At 41.4% G+C, this 16732-nt stretch overlaps 2 protein-coding genes across 4 annotated transcripts; one reads left to right on the forward strand and one right to left on the reverse strand.

Moving 5' to 3' along the window:
• The first annotated feature begins 2636 nt into the window (after positions 1–2636).
• LOC139765583 (cilia- and flagella-associated protein 157-like) lies at positions 2637–9015 on the forward strand. 2 transcript variants are annotated; one of them, XM_071693180.1, is made up of 9 exons: positions 2637–2770; positions 4526–4677; positions 5278–5408; positions 5520–5610; positions 5713–5898; positions 6151–6393; positions 6753–6920; positions 7354–7536; positions 8257–9015. In XM_071693180.1, exons 2-9 carry the CDS (start codon positions 4543–4545, stop codon positions 8509–8511), a joined length of 1392 nt encoding a protein of 463 aa, XP_071549281.1. In that variant the 5' UTR covers positions 2637–2770; positions 4526–4542; the 3' UTR covers positions 8512–9015. The 2 variants fall into 2 exon arrangements, with proteins under 2 accessions (XP_071549281.1, XP_071549282.1); XM_071693181.1 differs by lacking the exon at positions 2637–2770 and having other exon boundaries at positions 4394–4677; positions 8257–8644.
• A 422-nt stretch (positions 9016–9437) lies between these two features.
• Positions 9438–15712, reverse strand: Cib2 (Calcium and integrin binding family member 2). 2 transcript variants are annotated; one of them, XM_071693183.1, is made up of 6 exons: positions 15157–15348; positions 14643–14677; positions 13958–14075; positions 13647–13794; positions 11165–11271; positions 9438–10701 (listed from the first exon to the last, which is right to left on the reverse strand). In XM_071693183.1, the coding sequence occupies exons 1-6, from the start codon at positions 15205–15207 to the stop codon at positions 10591–10593; spliced, it is 570 nt and encodes a 189-aa protein (XP_071549284.1). In that variant the 5' UTR covers positions 15208–15348; the 3' UTR covers positions 9438–10590. The 2 variants fall into 2 exon arrangements, with proteins under 2 accessions (XP_071549284.1, XP_071549283.1); XM_071693182.1 differs by lacking the exons at positions 14643–14677; positions 15157–15348 and adding an exon at positions 15409–15712.
• Positions 15713–16732: the final 1020 nt, after the last annotated feature.

Raw genomic sequence — 16732 nt, forward strand, 5'->3', positions numbered from 1 at the left:
TCCTTTTCCCCTATCCCCAGGGATAATTATATATATATATATATATATATATATATATATATAGTCGCATATACATGCGTACATATTTGCCTTCATCCATCTTGATGCCGTGTGCTTCAGGAAGGTATCACTAGGGAAAGAAAAGGCCAAATTCGTTCACACTTGTGTAATGCACCGAAACCTAATGCTCTGTCGACGTCCAGGCCCCACAAACCTTTCCATGGTTAACCCCGAACTCTTCACATACTTTGTTCAGTACATTGACAGCACGTCGACCCGGGTATACCACAATTTCCCCTCATTATAAACCAAATTATGAGAATTGTGAAACCAAAAGTGGTCTATAACGTTACCCTAGGCAACCCCCTTTGACCCCTTTTAAAGGTTAATTGTAGCACTTTGTTAGACGTCGGATGGTACTTCTGTTTTGATAAGGTTTTAAATGTTTAGGTATTTGTACCTGTTGAGGTGGATTGTCTCCAAACGTGCCACGTTTGGAAAAAGTAACTAGATATGAACCATAGTTCGATTTCAGTAATGGTAGGTCGTGTTGACCCGTTTTATCTGTGTACAATATATACCTTGTATGTATCCATGATCATGCTAGGCACCCTATTCATAGACCATCATAAAGCCAATATGATAAACTGGGTATGTGTGAGCACGAGCGAGTAATTATGCAAGTAGGGAGAGGGGAGGGTGAATGTTTACAGGTGACGTGCTTACGGTCAGGTATGTAATGTTCATGGATGGGTGTTTAAGGGCGCTGTAATGTTTGGGAAGAGTGGAGTGTTAGTGTGCAGAAGAGTTGGTGTATCTGAAAGACTTGGTCAAGGGAGTCGACATTTCGTTCGTGAAGTGGATCAGAGCTTAATCGGCTAGATGAACCATAGAAATCCCTTTGGGGCCATGGTTCAGACGGGGAGCGTAGTACAAATCTAAATGGCTCTACTCCGTGTGGGATTCTACTAACATGTGAGTTCATAATAAATGCAGATAATGGCAAAGTTATTTTTCACCTGGTAATTTTTGTGTGTAGAAATTGGAAGCGTGTTAGGAAGTATTTTTGAGTGATTGCCGCAACACATGCCAGATGAAGTGCCGCATATTAGTTGAGGAAAGTGCGTTTTCCCTTGCCTCGTTTAGAAATCCTTGGATGAGGTCATAGCTTCTGAAGTTGAAGGTTAGGTTTCACGGTATATTACCGTTGGTACTGTGGATAAGGTATGGGCTTTAGACATGCAATAAAGGAAGAGGATGAATTATGATGTTAAATGTTTGGCCTCAATATGTGGTTGGTCGATACAGAAATAATGGCAAAATGACTACGGTTTCAAGAGGTTACCTATCTGGAGGTGTGCAGAAATGCCTTGAACTGGTGGTGAATGCTGGGGCATTCATGTAGGGTGGAAGGATAATAGAAAATGGGGAAACTATGTGGAAGATGCTCGGCAGGTTCTGTTTAGGACATGCAAGAGGGTGATGAGTCCAAGGGAAGGTCAGTGGGCTTGATTAGGACGTGAAGTTATCTAGAAAATCACAGGTGTATTGGGGCTTGTATCAATGTCTTATGCATAACGTTAGTTGGAGTGAATGCTCTTTTTTTTCTATGTATTTTATGCGGAAACCAGAACCATGTATCCAAAGCAAAGATACACAGATTTTCGTTTTTTCACATGACCGATATGTGTCCTAGTTCAACTCGGTCAAGTTTTATGTTTACCACATTGCTCCAAGTACCTCTTGTCCCAGGCTACGGTCACAATGTATCTTTCGAGGAAAGACCAATCGACCGGTTCTTGAAAAATGAAAATAGATCATGCATAATTATCATTGAAAATCAAATATCCGTGTCAGAGAAGTACTACATTAAATATGTATTTCTCATAAGGTTTAATCAGGTATTGTGGCATTTACTAAATAAAAAAAACGGGAAAGTACGATTACTGGTTGCTATAATCGAAAGTGGTATTCACCTTGATTGATTGACAGCTGAAATAAAACAATCGTACGTAACAAAAGCTAAAAAAATGTCCAAAGATAACATGCAAACTACAGTGAAATCCTATCATGTTGCAAAGTATGTAAAAGTTATTCGAGTGGCGCGACAGTGATAATGTAAGCACTACTAGATAACCTGCCACGCAACATGGGTTAACGTTAGAATGAAGGCGTAACGAACATGATATTTGCAATTCGACAAATTGTGGCTTATGAGTCAGCCAGGGTGTTAATTGTCACAATCAGGAATTAGGAAGTGTTTAGCATCGCTGTTGATTTCAGTCCCAACATAAGGGATTATAACATGGTCGTCCTAACATCACTATGCATGCATTAGTAGCATCTACTGTTTTTCATTATTTTTTTCGTTACTTGTGAGCAGTATTTTGCGGCGTTGCAATATATATATATTTGTTGATATAATCTGTAACAAAAGTCGTAGTAAATAACGCATTAGATATTACAGCTAGTGGACATGGCGTTTACGTCTTGATTTAAGGCTAGGAGCAAATGTAAAAAAATTTGTTTTGTAATTTATTTCTTTAAGTGTGTTAATGTATTAATCATAATTTTCAGTGCACAAAGTATTTTTTGTTGTGCCGTAACTTTGTTTTTGTCAAAATGATTCATTTTTTTCTGTAAATAAATTCCACACAGGTTCGGTTGTCGACTGGTTACTATGGTAACGTATAAACAACTGAAGCTGCAGCACAGGTCGTCTCCACGGAGTGTTAGTGTTTAACATAAATACATCGAGACACCAGCTTTTGTGAGTGACATATTTGTTCGTTACATCTTACAATCCTGTTACACATACTGAATCATTCGTGATGCATTATCAAGCAATGAGGAAACAAGGAAACAAACTTGTATATTCAATGTTTGTATTGAATGATTGATTAATGAAATCTGCTTTAGATTATTATTGTTGATATTTCATCGAGTAGATTTTTCCTGGTGTGCAATATGTCTTCCAACAATTTTTTTCTTATCCATTATGTGCGCATATGAAACCTGTGGTAAGTTTCCCATGATAATTTCAGGTGTAACCATTGCCACACTACTCATAACTATTGATAAAAAATTTAGGAAGCCGCAAAAGTAATCATGTTGGAGCGATGATGGCTTCTTAAAACTGAATACGTTTTAGCAGCGAAAAGTTAGTCTAGATTTATTTTCTTGTTTATAAATGAGAAAAATTTTAGATCCTCCTATGAAGAAATCACAAAGCTCTTTGACAACTGCTGAAGATGATAATCTGTAAAAGAAAATCGGGTGTGGGAGGGAACATCTCTTAGCTTCCTTCCAGAGCTATGGTCTATAGTCTGAGGCTTCACTAACACGTATGTACAACCAGTCGATTGTCAATGACCTCACTCACATCCATCCAAGTGCGGCCATAGAGACACCCTCAGCCTGCGGCAGCCATGACATCCCAAGATCGGACTGTCACTCGCAAGAACCAAAGTCAAGTTTGGCCTTGGCGATTGTAACAGACATCTTACCTGGCCCTGGGTACCAAGGTGAGGGTCAACCTACCCCCCCCCCCCCCAGCTCTTTCCCTTCGGCACCACACTTCCAAAATCCTTCCAACCATCTCTCTCTCTCTCTCTCTCTCTCTCTCTCTCTCTCTCTCTCTCTCTCTCTCTCTCTCTCTCTCTCTCTCAAAGATCAACTCCCAGACCCTTTCCCTCCGGTCAACAGCCAGGGAAGACGTCCATAGCCATATCCCTGGTCACCTGACGCCTCGTTCCATACCGTTCTCATAATTTCCATGTTCCAGTTGTCCCGGTCAACTATAGGTCAAATTTACCTGTCAAAGTAAACAACTGTCCTAAATTCATCGTCCTCGATCACATGTGTGTGCCAACTTAGTCTTTAGTTTGTTTAGCTGTACACCCTCACTGCCACCATCATAGTTGTTTATCTCAAGACCGGGCCATCGATAAGTTTCGACACCGAAAATGATTATGAAAAGATAATCAAGACAGTTTTGTTGATATAAGATTAGGTGGTCTGCTGGCGTGACCAGTTTTTATTTGAGTGAACTTTTTGGCAGATCTTATTTAGAATTTAGCAATGATTAGGATACAGAAAACTAACTACAAGTATTGTAACGTTAGACTGTAACATCGTACCGAAAATGACAGAAATTGTAACTACGGATTGAACATGAATATCGTAATTTGTGATAATGAATTTCATCGTTATTCTTAGAAAAATAGATAGATACGGGAAGGAGGACGTTTGTGAGCCGAGAGAGAAGTGCAAGGGTGTGTGTGTTTATGGTTGTGAGGTGTGGTCGAACTGTACTGTATATGGCAGCGGCTGTTGCTGACGAGCTGTGAACACCAGCACACAGCGTATTCCGTTTCACGTGTTGAGTTTGGAAGAAAGTGGGAATATCCCAGATTACATACGCATCTAGATTGATGTGCTGATTCATACGCTAACGCTGGAGGAAGGTGCCAATGTGGTGGACCATGTAAACAACAGGTCACTCAGTAGCCTCTGATTTACACAGGTGTGACGCATAAAGAGATGGCTCCAAAGGGCGGTAAACGAGGCGGAAAGAAAAAAGGGAAAAAGAAGGACAAGAAAGAAGCTGAGGACGAAGGAAAACCCAAGGAAGCGATATCCGAGTTAGATAAACATTACTACCTCAACCAGATCCAAGTGAGTGACTGATCGATACATTGACTGTCGCCAGCTTATCTTAATCTCCTGAGCTAAATTTCTGATTAGTGAATGACTGTTGGGCTAAACGAGTTAAAATAGTTTACATATTTCAACTACTGTTTGAGTCACATTCTACCTTTGTCAGTCTAAACAGTTATACCTTGATTGAAGTAATGACAGACTCACGATTCAGTAACCTTTGAATTCCAAGAAGAGAATTAACTTTTGAAATCTTAAAATGCTTGTGTTGTACCTTGGTTCTCTACCCAATACGAGGCTTGGTGGAGTGTGTGTGGATTTTAGGCTTGTCCACTGCAAAGGTTTTTTGAGGTCATAATGTTGACTTTTTTTTACAGATGTGGTCATTCTAGGTAAAACAATATACATATATAGATAAATGTATCTTATTTGCTTTTAAAAATATATATAAATATTTCAATTACCAGCAATAAACTATATTGCTAATTGTTTGTCCTTTGGCGTAGATAACATAATATTATCTCATTTGGTGTGTCCGCGATAACAGTACTTTCTCTTGTTCACTTGTTTATGTATTGTTTTTACCACACTTAGTTGACTTCTTATCTCCGCCCTCAGGCCCTGGAGGTGAAGCTGAAGCGGTCAACCGGCCGGTGTGATCAGCTGGACGACGCTGAGAGGCACGCGCGTGCGCAGTACGAGAAGCTTCAGCAGGACAAGACTGATATCATCAGTTTCCTCAAGGATAGGTTAAGTCACTGGCTGACCCACTGACCCAGGTGTTATATACTCTTCCCGGTGATATAGTCTTCATGTGTGTTATAAAGAGTCCCCAGTAACTGAAGTGTTGACGATTGCAGGCTGGCCTCCAAGAGTGACGAGGTGGAGGAGCTCGGGAGCCGCTTGGCGGGGCTGGTGAAGGCCAAGCAGGCCGAACGCCAGCATTACGAGGTAAGTACCCCCCCGCCAGAGATATAAACTCTACGACCATAACAACTACAGCACTAGCGAGGACAATACTCAAACTTCCTGTTCAAACCTTTATGAACACAGGAGCAGTTGGCAACGTTAAGCCGGGAGGCCGAAAATACTCGCCTTGACCTCAACGACAAGATCATCGCCCTTACCAGGAAGTTGGAGAGCCTGGAGGAATTCAGCCAACACAAGGAGGAGCTCGAGGCCAAGCTCAAGGGCCTTGAAGAAGAACTGGCGCAGAACAAGGAGAAGCATCAGGAGAAGGTAAGTTGGTGATGATTGTAGTGACCAACATCCTTGGTGGCTGACTCGTATACTGGCTTAAAAACTTCTTGGCTCACTTTTTTATTGGCTTCCAAAATTGATGACATACATTTCTATTCACTGACTAGCTTATTGGTTCATACTTACAAACTTGCTGGTTTACGCTTTTACTGGCGTTCAAACACGCTGGGTCAAACTTTTACTCTCAAATTAGCTCAAATGAAAGCTGGCTCACGACCCCATGTCCTACAGGTGAGCTTTCTGGAGAAGGCGTCGTTAGTGGAGGCTGCGGCGCTGCGGGCGGAGCTAGAGTCGCGGGTAACGCGGATCACTGAGGATCTGCGGCGGGCGGCACAAACGGAGGTGCACTCGACAACCCGCCGCGCGCTGCACGAGAATGAAGCCCTCACGCGCCAATTGGACGTGTTCAGGGAGAAGGTGGCTGACCTTAGGACTGAGAACCACCAACTGCGGCAGTCCCTTTCAGATTCCCAGGTAGGTTCCTTGTGACAGGAAACTTGAGGAGACATCTATGAGGTTAAAAGGATTATCCTGTGACCTGAAGTCTCGGAATCTCGCATACATTCATCAAATAGTTCCAGAGAGAAGGTTCGTCAGCTTCAGAAGGATATGTCGTGGTTCATGGCTATAAATATCAAGTATAAAGCATAGAGTCAGCATGAGGAGATTTAGGGAGTCTCATTTAGATAGCCAAGGAAGTCTCAGGTAGAGTCTTAGGAGACACAAGGAGGACTCTTATGTATAAGTTGTATTAGTAACAGTAGCTTCAATTATATTTCAAGCAGTAGCGGAAGGGAGAAACGACAGTACAGCAATCTAACTCCCAATCACAGGTGCGGGAAGGGCTCCTACAGGACACAGTGGCGCGGGTGACAGCGAGGGGTGAACGGCGCGCCCGGCTACTGCAGGTGGTGACAGAACGCGCGGAGGAACACAGTCACGTGTGGCGGGACTATGATCGCCTGGCGCGAGAGAATCATCAGCTCCGTCGGGACTTACAGGTATGTTTCTCGCCGCCCATCACTTGTTTTCCTTGTCCTTATTTTCGTTTTCGGTCTTATCATCTCTCATCTTAGTAATATATTCAGTATATCATATTATATCTGTCAGCGTTTTACTCGATGTCTTACTGTCTCTTTCGAAAAACTAGTCTGCTCTATTATCTCCTTTTATCACTATTTCTGTAATGTTTCTTCTCTTACTTATGTTGTAGTTGTCTCCCCTTATTTGCATATCTCTGTCTTACCCAAATCCTCTCTCTCTCTCTCTCTACCTGATGATGTGATTATTACACGAAAGTGCACTTGGGAACTTATCGTGTTTCATTTGCCCCGTGGACTCATAGGAATATATATATATATATATATATATATATATATATATATATATATATATATATATATATATATATATATATATATATTCTCTTTGCAGGTTATGCAAGCCCAATTGGATGCCTCGACGCAGGCGGCTTGCGAATTGCGGGAGCGAACAGCGGAAAAGGACGTGGCGTTGGAACTGACGTCATCTCACCTGCGGCAAGAGGACGCAGCCCGTAAGACCATGGAGGAGTCTGTCAAGGCCGCCCTCTCGCTACTCCATCATGCCGTCTTCCAGGTGCTCCTCGCATGTCCTATCGTTTTCCCTACACCTATCGTGGTTTTAACCTCTAAGAATATACATCATTTATAGTCTACAGATGATGATTTTATATTTCTTTTAGTTTACAATTGTCATCTTAAAGTTTACCCTTTAATTTACATTCTACTGTTTTGTAATTTTTTAGTGTACTTCCTCTATAAGTCACGGCTACAATTAACACTTCTGTTTATATTTGATATTACTTTTTTGCGGTTTCGTGTTTTCTGAATATTCTGTATACATCATGTACATTACCATTTTAGCTTACACTTTACAATTTACCGTTGATAATTGTATGTTTTAGTATTTAAGTAACAGTAGCGGCCTGTGGTTTGGTTTACGGATTACATACCTGAGAGAAATATTTTAAGACCATTGTAGAATGTAGTTTACAAATACTTTACAGGTTGAGATGGAGTTCAGATGACTATAATTTAGTTTAACATTTTTGGTTGACCTATTGTAAATTACTGGCCATCTCCCCTCCTGAGCCCGTTCGGAGTATACCAATTAGATGAGTATAAGTAGAATTATTAATCAATGAAACATCATTGACATCTTTAATGCAATGTTATTGTCTTTAACATATTTCATTTATCCCCTGGCTGACCTGGTTATATTATTCTTAAACCAATTGACCTGAGTGTGATGGGTACTAAAACTGTACGTGACCCGGATGCCCTATGTAACCTGTAGGAGGGTGAGTGCGGTGATGGGGAATCCTTGGCGGGGGTGCTGCAGCAGTTGGTCAGCCTGCTTTCCTCGGCTGAGGACGCATGCGGACCCGAAGCGGCAGGCGCCGGAGTTGCCGCTCGCGGGGAGGACGAGGTTAAGCGTAGCGGCGGACGAGCCGAGGACGCGGGGCAGATAAGGTACCGAGCTGGTGACCTGGGTCTTCTTCCACGGCCACCACACCGCAGACCCAAGCCTCCAGTCACACCTGACCTCTAACTTCCTCACCATATAAACATTAAACTAAACTGACCTCTTCCCATCATATAATAAGCTCTTGTGTTTGTTATTCCGTGATATATTCGCTTATCAATGTTTTATATGAAATACAAATGTGTTCATATTACCACTGATCTCATTTATTATATAATTCATTACATATGTATTCTTATTTAACTTACATTTATACTATATTTCTTATGTGATTCTAATAATCTGCATTATCGTATACGTACAGTTATTGCAAAACCATTGTATGGTTGGATTATAGAATGTTATAGTTACTGTAATCTGGATATATTTGATTTATATATACCCAATTGTTGATCTTTCTCATTATGCTGTATTTTCTTTTCTTTTCTTTCATACTATTCGCCATTTCCCGTGTTAGCGAGGTAGCGTTAAGAACAGAGGACTGGGCCTTTGAGGGAATATCCTCATCTGGCCCCTTTCTCTGTTCCTTCTTTGAGAAAAACAAAAAAAAAAAAAAGAGAAAAAAAAAAAAAAAAAAAAAAAAGAGGGGAGGATTTCCAGCCCCCCCGCTCCCTTCCCTTTTAGTCGCCTTCTACGACACGCTGTATTTGTTACTAATAAAAAATGGTTCATATATAAAAAATGAATTTATTACTTTATCACCACTGTTCCATGTAAAAGGTTGGTTGGTTATTCAGTCTTGGACCTATGGACTGTCATTAAATCTGTCAACATCAACAACATGGCCAAAGAAACTTGAAACTTTCTCGCAATATTGCAACCTGGTCAAAAGTCAATATTTAACCTTAAATCACAACTGCACGACCTTTGTATATGAGGACATGGCCTTTGATTTAAGGTCAGCTGAAAAGTCACACCATATACTTGGAGAACGAACAACTGTGCTCGTAGGGTTAGAAAAAATTAACTGAATGTGTAACTCAAACACAGTTTGGAAAGAATGAATATCTCAGGTTTATTTGAGTTACAGAATTATCATAATCATATGAATTTTATCTGTGTAGGCGAGGAATCTCCCTATTTACATTGATATAGTTTTATGATATTAAGATAAGATAAAGCTACTGTGGCATTAAAAAAAAAACGTTAAAATTGTACAAAAAAATTTTTGGTTACGAAGTCTCAGAACGCAAAACTGGAAATGCAACTTGGTACATCTGTGAAGCCATTATGTTAATATCCATCAATGATTATTATTACGAGAAAAAGTGGAAGCAGTATTGTTGTGTGTGGTTATGAATATAAAGTCCCAGTCTTATCAGGGGAAGTGAAATATGATTCATCAGCTGCATTAGTCCTAGGACGTAACTGCTCGTTGTCATTAAAATTATTATAAAACCAGTTATCATTACAACATTGACATCTCGGTCTACAATTGTTAATATTGATGTATTGACAAAAAGCTGTTGAAAGATATATTTTTGGATACTAGCTCACACTAAACGATTACAATATCATCATTCGTCCAAACAACAAACGCTTCGGTTGGAGGGAGTGTAACCATGGCGTGATAACGGATAATGTTACAGGGGAAGCCACACCCTGTCCCGCCACGTGACACACTACAACACATCATGCCGCTGACGCTCACGTAGCTACGCCTTAGTTGACATAACACATGGTTTTGCTATCAGGCGAGGCTAATGCGTGGCACTCGCTGCAGGAAAGTCTAGTCAAGAATAACGAATCGTGCAAGATGCATGTTGTCGCGTCACTTGTGGGATTGGGTGTGTTTATGAAGTGAATGCCAGCATCCGATGCGTATGTGAGGGAAAAAGAAATGGCAGCAACCTGGGCCAATGAGGGAACTTTCCAGCCCCTTTGCATCGCTGTCATTCAAGCAGTAGAACTGCTTGGCTAGATCTTAACCCTTCAACAAGGCTTTTCAGATAAACACTTTCATTGGTGAAATACTTTTCCGTATTCTGGCATTCTTTGACGTAGTCCAACACATTCTTAATATATGTATTTGTACAATACGAGAAGAGAGGTCTACTCTCGTTGGGCCCAATCTTCTGTAACAGGAAACCAATAACGAGAGGCATTATAGGTTGTGGAGCGTGATCAGCAGGTCATAAGACGAGGTTAGATCCCAATGTGGAAATTGAGGACGAAGTCTGGGCACTTGAGAATAACGTGGATGAACTCAGACTCCGACAGCCGTCCGTCGCAGTCCACATCCGACTCCTCCAGCACCTGTGAGGTAGAGGTATTTCCTGCAGTAGCAACCCAAGTCAGGGTTGTGTAATGCTCTCGATACATAATTCAAATCGTCTTACACAACAAAGACATCTTAATTGATTGCAAGCATAAAAAAAAAATGGTTACTAAAAGGTGTTTTATGTATGCACAGTTTTTATCGGTCAATATTTCATTTTAGTAATTCTGGCTTTGAAAATTTCCAGAATCTTATTTAAGGAAAAATTGAATGTAAATCTGTGGTCAACGGCGAGCTTCAGAGAGACTGTTTCATTCTAATGTGACGCATTTGGTTAAGAACAAGTAACAGATGGAAATGTGAAAGATTTGCCAAGGTTGGCCTAGCATGAGCCTTCGTATCTAGATGGCTCGTCCCCAGTTTCGGCTAAGTTAGGCTCCTGGCCAGTCTGCTAGCAAGTGAGGCTCCCAGCCAGTCAGAAGCCCTCGTAGAGCCGCTCACCTTGGCCACGATGGTGTTGTACTCGTCTGGCGTGAGGAGGTCGTGTGTGAGGTGTCTGACCGCCTGCTGCAAGTCTGCCTCCCCAAGGTAACCGTCCCCGTCGAAGTCTGTCGACAAAAGAGCTTAATACAATTTCCAGCATGTTTGTGAATATTGATGATGTATGTGACACATACATATCATATCACCTCATTTTCCTCCTAGGTTTCTAACCTAACTTGCTTCATGTTTTTTTTTTCTTTTAACTATTTATCAGTAAATGTTGATAAAATCTATACACTGCCTATCTAAGTTTCTAGTATTACTTGTTACTTTACACATTTCAAGGTTTCTAAGTTCCTTATATTCTTATGAGGTTCCTGCAACACTCTGGAAGCTGGCCACGCCCACCGCTCGAGAACACAGGTTGTAATGTTGTGCTTGTGTGTTTGAGCAGGGAGTGCGGGACAAATAAGCAGTAAATACTTCTTTATGGTAGTTCCATCAGGGGTTTTAATGGTCTTGGGATATATTTAAACGATGTTTTAGTTTTGGGCAACTGAATGCCGTAATTATATATATATATATATATATATATATATATATATATATATATATATATATATATATATATATATATATATATATATATATTACAGAGGTATAAGTTTGTTGAGTATTCCTGGCAAATTGTATGGGAGGGTATTGATTGAGAGGGTGAAGGCATGTACAGAGCATCAGATTGGGGAAGAGCAGTGTGGTTTCAGAAGTGGTAGAGGATGTGTGGATCAGGTGTTTGCTTTGAAGAATGTATGTGAGAAATACTAGAAAAGCAAATGGATTTGTATGTAGCATTTATGGATCTGGAGAAGGCATATGATAGAGTTGATAGAGATGCTCTGTGGAAGGTATTAAGAATATATGGTGTGGGAGGCAAGTTGTTAGAAGCAGTGAAAAGTTTTTATCGAGGATGTAAGGCATGTGTACGTGTAGGAAGAGAGGAAAGTGATTGGTTCTCAGTGAATGTTGGTTTGCGGCAGGGGTGTGTGATGTCTCCATGGTTGTTTAATTTGTTTATGGATGGGGTTGTTAGGGAGGTGAATGCAAGAGTTTTGGAAAGAGGGGCAAGGATGAAGTCTGTTGGGGATGAGAGAGCTTGGGAAGTGAGTCAGTTGTTGTTCGCTGATGATACAGCGCTGGTGGCTGATTCATGTGAGAAACTGCAGAAGCTGGTGACTGAGTTTGGTAAAGTGTGTGAAAGAAGAAAGTTAAGAGTAAATGTGAATAAGAGCAAGGTTATTAGGTGCAGTAGGGTTGAGGGTCAAGTCAATTGGGAGGTGAGTTTGAATGGAGAAAAACTGGAGGAAGTGAAGTGTTTTAGATATCTGGGAGTGGATCTGGCAGCGGATGGAAACATGGAAGCGGAAGTGGATCATAGGGTGGGGGAGGGGGCGAAAATTCTGGGAGCCTTGAAGAATGTGTGGAAGTCGAGAACATTATCTCGGAAAGCAAAAATGGGTATGTTTGAAGGAATAGTGGTTCCAACAATGTTGTATGGTTGCGAGGCGTGGACTATGGATAGAGTTGTGCGCAGGAGGATGGATGTGCTGGAAATGAGATGTTTGAGGACAATGTGTGGTGTGAGGTGGTTTGATCGAGTAAGTAACGTAAGGGTAAGAGAGATGTGTGGAAATAAAAAGAGCGTGGTTGAGAGAGCAGAAGAGGGTGTTTTGAAATGGTTTGGTCACATGGAGAGAATGAGTGAGGAAAGATTGACCAAGAGGATATATGTGTTGGAGGTGGAGGGAACGAGGAGAAGAGGGAGACCAAATTGGAGGTGGAAAGATGGAGTGAAAAAGATTTTGTGTGATCGGGGCCTGAACATGCAGGAGGGTGAAAGAAGGGCAAGGAATAGAGTGAATTGGAGCGATGTGGTATACCGGGGTTGACGTGCTGTCAGTGGATTGAATCAAGGCATGTGAAGCGTCTGGGGGTAAACCATGGAAAGCTGTGTAGGTATGTATATTTGCGTGTGTGGACGTACGTATATACATGTGTATGGGGGTGGGTTGGGCCATTTCTTTCGTCTGTTTCCTTGCGCTACCTCGCAAACGCGGGAGACAGCGACAAAGCAAAAAAAAAAAAAAAAATATATATATTATATATATATATATTTTTTTTCTTTTCGCTGTCTCCCGCGACAGAGAGAGAGAGGGAGAGAGCCTGAGCCAGATACCCATTTTATTAACCCGCCCTTAGGGACTGCCACTAGAGTTGTGTTATCAGCAAACAACAGCTGATACGCCCCCCCTCCCTCACAAAGGAAGGACCTAACACATACCCTAAACATTCTCTGGACCTACACATGAGGCAGCCTAGCCATCCGTGTCCTAGATCCCTAAAAAAAAAAGGAAGTCGTTCGAGCTGCCTAAAAGATCCTTGACAGTGGCCCATACAATGCTACAGGTCTCTGACTTTACTTGAGAACCCCAGAGGACCTTACCATAAACTCTGAAGGCGTATATGGCTTTGATGTCCCTTGGAGCGTGCTCACTGAAGACGGAGAACATTTCGATGAAGTGGTCGAAGGTGAGGGCCGCGGAACCGTCTCCGCTGAAGACTTCACATACTCGACGACGGAAAGGGTTCTCCTGAAGGAGGCATGAAAGGGTCAGATTGGTTGGGTGGTGGGTTTTCTGGTTTGCAAAATGGTCGCCATACTGGCATGTTCATATACTGGATTATCTCTTGTTTTTACGTATTTTTTTTTCATTTTTACCATTCTCCTTTTTTATATCGCTCCCATCTCCTTACCTTGAGCTCCGTGAGAGTGTCCAGTGCAGCGTAGGGCACGGTGAAGGAGGCGGCACACACCGGTTCGATCACCTGGGGCAGGTGACCTCCACTCAGCTGACGAAACAAACGCTCAGCTCTGCCGTGTTGAAAGTCATGAGTTCTATGTTATGACAGTGATAACAGTTTCTTGTTAGCATGACACTGATAACTTTTGTTATCTCTTATCACGTCAGTGATGATTAAGTTTCAGTTATCATTATCATAACATTGAAATGTGCAAATGATTAGGAGTGTTTTATGAACAAATGAATCTCTTACAGAACTGATATATATATATATATATATATATATATATATATATATATATATATATATATATATATATATATATATATATATATATATTATAGGGGCGATCATATCATAGCATTATTGCTCCCGCCTGTTACACTGGGGTCCCGGGTTGAAATGCGTCTAAGTTATAACAGCGTCATTTACATTAGACAGTTTTTGGATCTGATTTAGTATTCATACTGCTATACTAACAACACTGATTTTCGCCATAATGCTATATTGACAACAGTGATGGCTGCTGTATTTCTACACTAGCTATCCTACTGGCCGCCATATTAAGTGACCACCTTATCGTTACACTGAGTTACACAAAGTACATCCATGGTAGACGCCTTATCGCCTCACTCACCTCAGTATGCTCTTCCTAGTCAAGAAGGTGCAGGCCTAGAGAGAGAGAGAAGTATTACATATATTTCATGTAGACTGTTTCCACACTGAAGATGAACACTTAGTGGAACACTTAACACCTGGTGTAGTGAAAAGCGTCCTTGGAAAGAACACATAGAGTAATGGCAAAAATGCTATCTTGGCAATGGACATGAAAACGAATTAACTCAGTCCTTTAAGTGGCCTTGATATTGCTTCAGAAGTTATGAATTATAAGGCATCTCCATCTGGGTATTGTATTCTCAATTTCATACATTCCGTTTACATTGATACCCTTTTAATCTTAAAGGAAAAAACTTTATTTCATCATTTGTATGATACGCTTCTTACTGCATTCTACATGATATTTAGTATTAAGCATACGAATTTATCTTTTATTCACTCAGAGTTGGTTTGTTGTTGAAAATGTGCCATATGAACCATTGTTGCTCGTGAGAACAGGGGTCACCCAAGGTGTTTACGTCGTCATCGTCTACCTGATACTCGTCCAGTTGGTTCTCGGAGAAGGCGGCCACCTTATTGCCCATCTTGGGTCTCCTTTAGCTTCGGAAATGTTCACAAATGTTCCTTCACTAACGAATGAGACTTAGTCTTAGAAACTCTTGCTTAGTAGAGTTCTGATAGGTTTTCTTATCAGTAACGAATGTTTCTCAGTAAAATGTCCTCCAGACAACCAATTCTTGTACCTGCGAACGTCCTACCACCGGTTGATGTTGATAAGCACTGACCTGTGTGCCTGATGTACCGTCGTCCAGCTGGCCACGCCCTGCACACAACCACACCCTCTCGCAGTACACGACCACGCCTTTCCCTTACACCACATCCTGTCCTGTACGCAGCCACACTCTGCCCAGACGTCTACCCAAGTCTTCCACAACCTGACCTGCCTACAACCACGCCTTCCACACTGTCCTACCCTGCCTTGTCCTGGCCGGCATACAGTTACACGTACCACATTGGTCCTGCACATAGCTACTCTGCCTCCTTGTCCTGCACACAACCACACCTGTAGCACTTTGCCCTGATCGTAACCACACCTTTTACAATACGTCCTGCACACTGCCACGTCCTTAATCATAATCGTGATAGTAATCCCTGGTGAGCATCAGCATGACAGGGATGGAATCTGTGTTGTATTTCATTACGACGCCTAGCCACGATACCTGCCTCACTATACATGACAATGTTTTCATTATATAACGAAAGTGTACTGATATTCTCTTTATTTCTTACTAACTTTGTGTTGTAGATACTGCTGGTGAAGTTTATTACGGTGATGAGGTATGAAACATGCGGAATTTTACTTGCTTTGTTGAACATTACTTCAAAACTCATACACAACAGTTATTGTCCGGAAAGAACCCTCAAACCACACATACCTACTATTATTTACGTAAGTGATGAGTAATGCTGCATATCCTTAGGGTTAAAGATCAACTGGAAAGACATGAATAAAAGATATCGAATAGTATCTCCATATGGAGAGAATAAGGGAGAGGATGTTGACAAAGGGGATGTGTGTGTCAGAAGTGGAGGAGTCAAGAATGAGGACACCAAATTGAAGATGAAAGGATGCAATTTATGAGATCTTGATTGTTCTGAACATGCAGGGAATGAAAGATGTGCACGGGATGGAGTGGACTGGAGCTATGTGGTATACAAGGGGCCACATGCTCTCATTGAACTGAACCAAGGCATATAAAGCAGCCGAGGGAAACCTCGGAAAGGTCTGTTGGGCCTGGATGTAGGTAGGGAGCTGTGGTTTCGATGCATTACACATGACAGAGAACTGATGTGATCAAGTCAAGCCTTTCTTATTTTCCTAGCTGCACCTACCTAATGCGGAAAACGGCAAATAAGTATGAAAACAACATTGCCATATCTACTTTTAATAAATCTCAATGTTTTTCATGATAATTATCTTGTTCTGTGTTTATTCCGCATGAATATCAATAAACATATCTACAGTTGCCACTGGAGACATAAAGATCATTAAGATACTCAACTATGCATGCAATCACGAGATGGCAGCACGTGTGACCATAACATGGC

The sequence above is a fragment of the Panulirus ornatus genome, chromosome 55 (assembly GCF_036320965.1).
Source record: "Panulirus ornatus isolate Po-2019 chromosome 55, ASM3632096v1, whole genome shotgun sequence".
Lineage (NCBI taxonomy): Eukaryota > Metazoa > Arthropoda > Malacostraca > Decapoda > Palinuridae > Panulirus > Panulirus ornatus.

What these genes read in the sequence shown, in the direction of transcription:
- LOC139765583 (XM_071693180.1), top strand. Translation starts at nt 4,543, where the DNA reads ATGGCTCCAAAGGGCGGTAAACGAGGCGGAAAGAAAAAAGGGAAAAAG. An exon ending in ATCAGTTTCCTCAAGGATAG is followed by an intron (nt 5,409 to 5,519) that starts GTTAAGTCACTG and finishes TGACGATTGCAG; the next exon opens with GCTGGCCTCCAAGAGTGACG. An exon ending in AGGAGAAGCATCAGGAGAAG is followed by an intron (nt 5,899 to 6,150) that starts GTAAGTTGGTGA and finishes CATGTCCTACAG; the next exon opens with GTGAGCTTTCTGGAGAAGGC.
- Cib2 (XM_071693182.1), bottom strand. Translation starts at nt 15,650, where the DNA reads ATGTGCAGGACCAATGTGGTACGTGTAACTGTATGCCGGCCAGGACAA. An exon ending in ATACGCCTTCAGAGTTTATG is followed by an intron (nt 11,272 to 13,646) that starts GTAAGGTCCTCT and finishes TTTTGTCGACAG; the next exon opens with ACTTCGACGGGGACGGTTAC. An exon ending in ACAACACCATCGTGGCCAAG is followed by an intron (nt 10,702 to 11,164) that starts GTGAGCGGCTCT and finishes TCTACCTCACAG; the next exon opens with GTGCTGGAGGAGTCGGATGT.